Source organism: Populus euphratica, unplaced genomic scaffold, assembly GCF_000495115.2.
Source record: "Populus euphratica unplaced genomic scaffold, PopEup_1.0 scaffold402.1, whole genome shotgun sequence".
Lineage (NCBI taxonomy): Eukaryota > Viridiplantae > Streptophyta > Magnoliopsida > Malpighiales > Salicaceae > Populus > Populus euphratica.
The window spans coordinates 161,807-171,985 of NW_011500295.1; the positions used below are offsets into that span (position 1 = coordinate 161,807).

The following is a 10,179-nucleotide window of genomic DNA, read 5'->3' on the forward strand; positions in this document are numbered from 1 at the left end:
AAGCACTTGGGTCTTGTAGCCACGCCAGACCCAAGCGCCTAGGTTTAACATGACCCAAGTGTCTGGATCTTGTAACCATGTTGAACCCATGAATTCACTTATAATTGTTTTAAAAATATATTTATTTTATATTTTCATCCTTTCCTTTTTAACTAAATATATTTTTATTTTTTTGTATTTCTATTTTCTATTGTAAGACATTAACCACACACATCTTTAAAATTCACTCAATTGTTTTTATTAATCTCTAATTTTAGTGAAAAAATTATCTATAAAATTGCACAAATTAAGATAATTAAAGGATAGTCAGTCTTTTATATATATAATGTTTTCTTTTCCTACAACATAATGTATCAATTTAAAAGTTCAAAAGTTTTCTCTTTTGATCATATATTTTAAAGTTTCATATACACTAGTAGTTATAATGAAGAATAAATTCTTCTTGTAACAAATTTTGACAATTAAATCATACAACAACATCTTAAATTTAAGAAAGCATGAACCATTTTAAAAATTGTCCAACATTTAGATGGAAACGTAAAATTAATATTTTCATCAATAATGCATAAATAATAAATCACTTAGAACTTAATATTTTTTTCATTCTTTCCTCTTCGAATATAATAAATTTATAAAATAAGTTGCATAAACAAAAAAGAGTTTGCAGTTAAGTTCTATTGCATATGAATAAAAAATCTTAATTGAATGAGGTAATGTTTGTTTTTGCAATCTAATCATGCTTTTGAAAATTTTTAATTTTTTTGCAACAATGTTAAACCTAAACATTTTGGGTCTGGCAAATATGCATGATTTGACAAATAACAAATAAAAAGGATAATTGTTCACTTTAGTTGTCAGAAAATAGAAAAGAAAGAAAAAACCACAAATAATCGATCACTAACGGCAATCCAACCATTATTTATTTACACGCGCCACACCATATGGAAGAGGACATGATTGTATATTCAATTAGATGATGGATGGCCAAATTTAGCTATTAAGAAGCATCATACTTGCCATCTTAATAGCATGGACGCTACCACTTACTGGGTTTGTGAGGAACACGCGTCCACGGCTTTTCAATTAAAAAATAATTAATACATCGTGAGAATACTAAAGCACTCCTACAGTCCTCTTCATTATACAAAACACCCATGTAAAAATTTCAAAATACCTCCAAAGGCAAAGTTTTGTTTTTGTCTTTTTTAAGGCTAAAAGCGTTATTTGACTATACTTGGAAATTGAAAACACAAGAATACCCTTGTGGAAGAAAGCAAAACCACAAATAATCGATCACTAGCGGCAATCCAACCATTATTTATCTACACGCGCCACACCATGTGGAAGAGGACATAATTGTATATCCAATTAGACGATGGATGACCAAATTTAGCTATTAAGAAGCATCATACTTGCCATCTTAATAGCATGGACGCTACCACTTACTGGGTTTGTGAGGAACACGCGTCCACGGCTTTCAACCCGTCAAATTGCTGCCTAGATAATGAACTCAATTAAGTTCAATAATTTATTTTTATCAATTTTTTAAAACTAAATATAAAATAGAAGAAAAAAAAAGCCTACCCAAGTGAGTCTAGGCATTAAAAAAAAAGCTCAGCAAATGCCCTTAGGCCTATCTTATTTTTTTTCTAATTTCTTAAAGGGGTGGACCATTTTTCTTAAAAAAATAAAATAGACAATGTGTTGCCCCTACTTTCTACAAATTGCTGAAAAACTAAGGTTCGGTTTTTTTTTTAATTTAAAACTCATTATTGACCAAAAATATCTAGAAAACATCGTAAACATCTTAATAAACCTATATATGGTTATCAAAAACCCAAAAACATCTCAAAAAACCAAAATCAATCTGAATTCAAAATGATTCACGTAATTAGATCCACTTCCTTGAGCAAGAAAAAGGAAAAAGCACTTAGGTCAAACCACCTTTATAAAATGGAACCTATTGATACAAAAAATAACACCTAGGTTAGGCCATTAGCCTGTAGTACATAAAAAAATTGACCAAATAAAAAAAAGGTATTGGTAACATGTATTTTTAAAAAGTAAAAATATCTTATTGATGAATTTAAAATCAGTTACATACTAAATGATATTTTTATCTAACATTGAGAAGGAAACATATTGAATCAATCTAAGTCATTTCGGGTTGACATGTAAAAATTGCAGGTATAATCTTAAAAAAAAAAACATTGAGAACCTAAATATCAAATTAATTTAATGTTAAAAGATAAAATTAGCAAAAAAAAAACCCGAAGTAAACTTGATTCAACCAACTAAACTCTTAATGTAAGTCATGCATGCCATCAGATTCAATAAATTTTTTATTCCATAGATTATGTTTCATTTAACAGATTTAGATGACAATAAAGTGAATATGATATTTTTGAATGAAATGTTTTTTAAAAAGAAAAAAAAAGCATGACGGGCGTGTGGGGCTTAGATAACTAATGCAAATTGTTAATAACAAATGGTGAAATAACATTTATTTTAATTTTAAATTAATTAAAAAAACAGATCATTGATAATAAAGGGTGACATTGCATTTTGTTTTTAAATTAAGGTACTAAAAATGCATTAAAAAACAATAAATTAGATATTATTACTTAACTTGTCAGACTTATGATCTGGCCATGGAACTAATAAGGTTGATTTTTTCGTATATCTAAAAGAAGGGCCAAAAAAGTTCTGCAAAAATAGCAAGCCTGGCACACTAGCTTTTAAAAGGAAAAACCCAGGTATATGTTCCTTTAAGTCTATACTCGCACATCTAGACTTGTTTTTCTTTCTCATTTAAAGGGGTAGACAACTTGTCATTCACCTCTTTTTATTTTGTTTTCTTTAAAATACGACAACGACGTGTTGCCCATTAAGACAAATAATATGTCATCTCTCAAACTAAATTCCACCCACCACTGTGGTGGCTGTAAAATTAGAGCTATAGCTTTTTAATCCACCAAACCCATCTTTCAACCCAACAATACCCAAAATCAATCCTAAAATATGTAAAAATCAATTTAGCAACTCAATAAACTTCAAAAATGACTCATATCACAAAATCAAATGTATAAATTTTCTCTTCTTCAACTTAGATATGTTTTTAGACAAATTTGAGGCTTAAAACAACTATTATAAGACTCCCTTCGACAAATATAACCTATTGAAACCAATCTCAACTATTTTGGTAGTCGAAATAGATATAAATGATGATTTTCTCTCTTTAAATCAGGATTTGACGAGCTTCTCTCTTTTCTCTAATAAAAAAATGATTTAAAAATGAGAGAAATTAACTTTGATATCAAAATTGAATTTTTAAAAATTAATTAAAGGAACTGATCACTTATAAACCTAAAAACATGGGGGACTAAAGTAAATTTTTCATATGAAATTTAAAATCACCACCTATATTACCCATCATTTCCATTTTAGTCCTCTAACTTCAAATCAAACCCTTCCAAAAAAAATGCAATTAGGAAATTTAGGCTTAAAATAGCTTAATTGTTCAAAAAACATTTAAGAACTATATTGATCTTTTTATAAAAATCATGTATTTCAATCTACAATGATTTGTGAGGAAATGCATAGTAAAAATAGCTATAGTAAAGCCCATCATGTTTTAGCTTCATACTTCATACCTAATTTGTTTTAAATAAATGTGTGAACTCTTAAAATTATAATAATTAAAAAAAAAAAAGATGTGGCTAGTTTGATACTAAAATCTTGTTTATGTGTCACATTAGAATGAAGTTGATGGTGTTATATTAATTTAAGGAATGATATAGTGCTAATAAAAAGAAAAATATTGTTAAAGAAAAAATTCACTTCTTTTTCTTTTTTCACTTTATAGCTTCTTAGTAAGGTTAGCTAATTTTTATATTTTCTAAAAAAATTAAAAAAAGTGGGAACCCTTCTAATTTATAAGATTTATAAGTTGATTAGTTTTTTTAATTGGTTTTTATATTTTTTTCAAAAAATAAAGAGAGAAAAAAAGAAATATTTCCTTTTAATTATGTGTTTATCTTGTTACTAGTGCCGCTTGTTTTTAATATGTAATAATTAGTGTATTATTCACTTTTAATATGTATTATTCAACTTTAGTAATGAAATTTAAATTTAAATGCTATTATTAACAAACAAAAAAAAAACCTAAAAGAGGTCAGAGAAATACTATGGATTTATAATGCTTTTACTTAGATTTCAATGGTATTTTTTATAATAATTCTCTTTAATCTCGCGAGAGATTTTCATCAATTTCTTCTCATGCCTTGTAAATGAACAAGAGATTTATTTTCCTTCTTTTTTCTTTGTGGATGTAGGCTTTACCACATTTCCTCATGTTCTGTCTGGCTTTTTTTATGAACTGAAATTACATCTTTCAAATTTAAAACATTTTATTTATGAGCAAAAATGAGAAACGGAAGAGAGAAAATATAAACCTCTAGTTATTTTTTTTCTAATATTAGTAAAATATTAAAAACTGAACCAAGTGATAAAATGGGTTGATAGATAAATAAATAAATAACAACAACAACAACAACAACAACAACTAGACAATGTGACATTAAATAATCAAGGAGGGAATGTTTTGGAGGGAAATGTTTATATCCGATACTTTAAAAAATGAGCTAAAATGAGGTTTGTGGTTAAATAAAAAATATGTAAATAATATAAGGGCATTGCCATAAATAAATAGAACCTTGAACTATAAATAATTGTTTATATTTTGCTCTTTATGGCTAGCGACAATCAAAAGAATGGAAGGTTAGGGTTTTTTATTTTTATTTTTTAATTTCTCTTTATAAAACATTAAAAAGATGTTGGTTTAGGGGGGTTAAAAAGGCTTTTGGTGGATCAAGGAAAGAATTTTAGGTAATTTAGGAGTTTTGGTACTTGAAAAAAAAGAGTTAGAAATTAGAGAAAGAATGGAGAGAAGGTGAACAAAACTTGGTTTCTCTATCAAAAGTTTCCTATTTTCTTGTGTTTAGGAGGTAAGAATTACTTTCTTTATGATTGGTTTTGATTTTAGCATGATTTTGAGGTTAGTAATGTGAATGTATATTATGAAATGTTGAGAAAAATGAGGCAAAGTTGTTGTAATGATAAGTTTGGTTTGGAATCATGTTCTTAGACATGAAAAAAAATTAATGGGTCATGTGCGAATTATGAAAAATGATAAGAAAACATAAAATGTTTGTCTTTAATATAAGAATTTTAGCCTAAGTAATGTTAGAGAGAATGAACTTGGTTGATTTGATTGTTATAGAAATTATATTTAATGATGTTATATGAGGTAATTGAAGAATGGGTATGAACTAAATTTTCATAAAAATAAAAGAAAAACTCATGCTCTTATTTAGATTAAGTTTCAGTTAAAGAATGTGATGGGAAAGAGAGACGAAGATATTTTTTTTAAGAGATTTGAAATAAATATTTATTTCTATGTACAAAGATAAATTGAAATGGAAATAAAAATAAAAATAAAAAATCATATAGGAACACATGTTTCCTTTGATGGGGGTTTGGCTTGATGAACAAAAAAAGAGAGGAAACTAACAGGTTATAAAATTAGTAATCCATAATGTAAATGAAAAATGATCAGTTACAAGTAGCATGTAGTATGACGAGCTTAAATGGAATAAAACTTTTATGGTGAATTTTTTTATGATGACCAAAAGTTTTCATTTATTATAAATATATTGTGTGATACGTGAATTGGTTAGAAGTTGTAGAATGAATTGAGAAAAAAGATATTTATTTCATGTATGTGAAATATATGATGTTGAGATAATGACGATTGTTACCTTGGAATCTAAATGAGATTCCTAAGTTAATAAAAATGATATTAATGAAATTAACCTTATGATGTTAGAGGATATCGCGATAGCTAAATTTAAAATTTAAAGGAGGTATAAGATCATCAAACACGATAGGTGGGCACACAACACTTGTATTAAATAGATTTTAAAAATATTATATTTAAGTTACATTTAATGTTTTTTTTTTCATGACCTATTATGTAAAGATTAGAATTAAGGAAGGAATAATTATGATCTTGATTAGTCATCCATGTTATGGAGACTAATAATATTAATGGAGACTAATAATATTAGTTGATCTGATATCAACATTAAATGAGAAAGAAGTATAAATGTAAAGTATTTGATTAATCATTCAAGCAATAAAAACTAATAACATTGGGTTTAATTGGTATCGAAGGATTCTTAATTAGTCTTTTATGTGATGAAAACTAATAATATTAATTAGAATAATATCGGTATTGATTATTGTCTAAAAAAATATAAAAAAATATGAAAACTAATGATACTAGAATGATAGGTATTAACAAGAATCTTGATTAGTCATCATGTAGTGAAGAATAATAATATAGATATATCAACATTGATTGACCACCTTATAGTAAAGAAGGTTAATGATATTATTGTAATTAATATCAACGTTAATGTGAATAAAAGAGATTGAATACATGAGAAACATTAATACAAAAAATAAGTTTTAAAAAAAGGAAAAGGAAAAGGAAAAGAGAATATTGAAATAGGACTTATTGAATTCTTTTCATATGAACATAATTGTAACATTTTAATTTATTTTTATTAACATTTTGTTGTATTACAAGTCCCTCTTATACCCGTCAATAATAATAAGATTTCTTTTATTTGTCATTTTGATATGATCAAGGTATATACATGGTATAACTTTTATATGTAATGTAATTAAATTTAATGAATGGTAATTAACTAGACCAATAACTTTTGGAATGTATTGTCTAAAATTCATTTAATAAGTATGTTATACTTTTTATGTTCAATGTTAATTTTCTTACCGAGTTATATATATTATTTCAAATATTAAAATGTATATTTAAGTGTTGAGATATTAATATATGATCTAGAATAAGTTTATGTATAAATATGAGTCTCTCTCTCTCTCTATATATATATATATAAGTTCTTAATATCATCGTCAGCTTTTCTCAAGCTAGATTTCAACCTCTCTAATTCCCCAGTGAAAAAAACACAAATTTGAAAAACCATAGCAACTCAACAAATGACTGAAAGAATATCCTGCCCAGGCCACAATAGTAGCATACATGACCGTACAAGCCATGAATAGCAGCTCAACAAATGACTGAAAGAATACCCTTCCCAGGCCACAGTAATAGCACACATGACCGTCCAAGTCATGAATACCTCCAAAAACCACACACCTACCCACCCACCATCCTGCCGCCAACAACACACAAATTTTTCCAATATAATTTTGAATCTAAACCACCTCCCATGACAATTGACATGTCATGGATGTTATAAGCTGTTTAATAATTTGAATAGAAGAGGTAGACTACTAAAAAAAGGCTTTTTATTATGAGCAGTTGGTTTGTGTTTTTTTTTTATTAACATAAATATTTGTATCAATTTATATGGATCTTGATTAATTTTATGGGTTTTGAAATAAATCCATATGTAAATCTTTAGTAGCTCTGAAAGAACTCAAACTTGTAATCATTAAAAAACAAATCTAAAATTTTATTAGTTGAGCTACTTCTCAGAATTAATTGCTTTATTTTCTTGTTTTTTATTGTACATTTAATTGTTTTATAGTATGGTTTAAGATCGTTTGTTTTGATTCAATTGTTTCAATCAATTTTAGATTAATAAAGACAAAACCAAATTAATTTTGATTTTTTAGATTTTTTAATTAGTTAATTTAATGTTTTTAGTTTTTTTTATTTATGTTAAAGAATAAAATTTTATGAGATTTAAATTAGTATGTGATATTGCGATATAGTGATTATTTTATAAAATGTTTTTTTGTATAAATAATATTTTTTAAAATTTATTTTTAATATATTAAAAACTATAAAAAATAAATAAATAAAAGCGGGGGGAGACCGCACGGAAAGGTTTTCTTCTATAACAAAATTAGACGAAATAAAAAGAAGGCGGCGGCGGCCGCACCAAATGATAGACATTGCGGCTGCACCCTGATAACTGAAATGAAATATTGTTTGTCTTTATCTTTGATTTGCCCTCCATGTTGTTTGAACTTTGAAGTATCAATTTGATGGCTACCTTATGTCCTTCTTTTTGTTCTATTTTTTTTTTTTCAAATCAATTTAATTTATAATTTTAGAAAATATTTTTCACGAGGAGACTCCGTCTTTTCACTGCATTGTACAGCTCTAAGAAAGATGAAGGATCAGTTTGAATAGATTAAAGATCTGATAAAGAGAGGGTTCTCTAAATTTTAATTCCGTCGCGACCCTATACAAGGATCGATCTATCCAAGGGGAGGCAAAGTTCACTTCCGTCTAACTCTCTCCCTCTCTCAAAATGCCTTCTTCGTATCTTCTCCAATCTCCCAGCTTCTCCGCCAATCTCAAGCTTCCCTCAAAACCCAGAACTCCCACAGCAACCCCTTGTTCTCTCTCCGTCAAAGCCTCCTCCTCCTCCTCCTCAAACCATACCCCCGCCAGCACCTCATGTAAAGGGAACAACATTCGCGACGAAGCCCGCCGCCAATACCTCACAAACCCACCACAAAACCAGAACTTCTCCGCCAAATATGTCCCTTTCAACGCCGACCCTGTCACCAACACAGAGTCCTACTCCCTCGACGAGATCGTCTACCGATCTCAGTCTGGCGGCCTCCTCGATGTCCAACACGACATCTCTGCTCTCAAAGCCTTTCCTGGCTCCTACTGGCGAGCCCTCTTCGACTCTCGCGTTGGCAAGACCACTTGGCCTTACGGTTCCGGTGTGTGGTCCAAGAAAGAATGGGTCTTGCCTGAGATTTCTAGTGATGATATTGTCAGTGCCTTTGAGGGCAACTCTAATCTCTTCTGGGCTGAAAGGCTTGGTAAACACTTCCTTGAGATGAACGAGTTGTGGGTTAAACATTGTGGGATTAGCCATACAGGGAGTTTTAAAGATCTGGGCATGACTGTTCTTGTTAGTCAGGTTAATAGGTTGAGAAAAATGAACAAACCTGTTTTTGGTGTTGGCTGTGCTTCAACAGGCGACACCTCTGCTGCTTTGTCTGCATATTGTGCTTCTGCTGGTATTCCTTCTATTGTATTTTTGCCTGCTAATAAGATTTCTATTGCCCAGCTCGTGCAGCCCATTGCCAATGGCGCTTTTGTTCTGAGTGTTGATACTGATTTTGATGGCTGTATGCAATTGATAAGAGAGGTTACGTCCGAGTTGCCTATTTATTTAGCCAATTCGCTAAATAGTCTGAGGATAGAAGGGCAGAAAACTGCTGCCATAGAGATTTTGCAGCAGTTTGATTGGGAAGTGCCCGAGTGGGTTATTGTTCCTGGTGGGAATTTGGGGAATATTTATGCTTTTTATAAAGGGTTTCATATGTGCAAAGAGTTGGGGCTTGTGGATAAGATTCCAAGGCTTGTTTGTGCACAGGCCGCGAATGCCAATCCTCTCTACCTGTATTACAAGTCAGGGTGGAAGGAATTTAAAGCTGTGAAAGCCAGTGGTACATTTGCATCTGCTATTCAGATTGGCGATCCTGTCTCAATTGATAGAGCTGTTTATGCGCTGAAACAATCGAATGGGATTGTCGAGGAGGCTACCGAGGAGGAGTTAATGGATGCAATGGCGCAAGCCGATTCGACGGGGATGTTTATATGTCCACATACAGGAGTGGCATTGACGGCTTTGATGAAGCTTAGGAAGAGTGGTGTTATAGGTCCAACTGATCGGACAGTGGTGGTTTGTATTGCCCCAAGGATTAAGGTCACTCAAAGTAAGATTGATCATCACTCGAATAATCCTAAGGAAATGGCTTGTAGGTTTGCTACCCCGCCTGTGAGTGTTAAGGCTGATTTTGGTTCTGTTATGGATGTTTTGAAGAAGTATTTGAGTAAAACACCGAAGTAGTAGGCAGATTATGAGCACTGTAAGTTTTGCTTATGTAACTCTAGCGTGTTGTTGTCTCGGCATAGGCATTGGCATTGCCGCTTTTATGATTTCTGCCGTTGGATGTTTCATGTTAGGATTTTGACTGTCTAATGTGTAGTCTTTCATAGAGCTAAATCATATGGAAGACCGCATTGCCATTTTTTAATAAAGACATTATCGTTTGAATTAATGCAAGTTTTGATGGTCATTTTGACTTCAGGCGTTA

General features: G+C 30.2%; 1 protein-coding gene across 1 annotated transcript; it reads left to right on the forward strand.

Annotated features, from left to right (window-relative positions):
* The first annotated feature begins 8,149 nt into the window (after window positions 1-8,149).
* On the forward strand, window positions 8,150-10,179 carry LOC105113302 (threonine synthase, chloroplastic-like). The gene has a single exon (XM_011009428.1). The coding sequence runs from the start codon at window positions 8,370-8,372 to the stop codon at window positions 9,930-9,932; it is 1,563 nt and encodes a 520-aa protein (XP_011007730.1). The 5' UTR covers window positions 8,150-8,369; the 3' UTR covers window positions 9,933-10,179.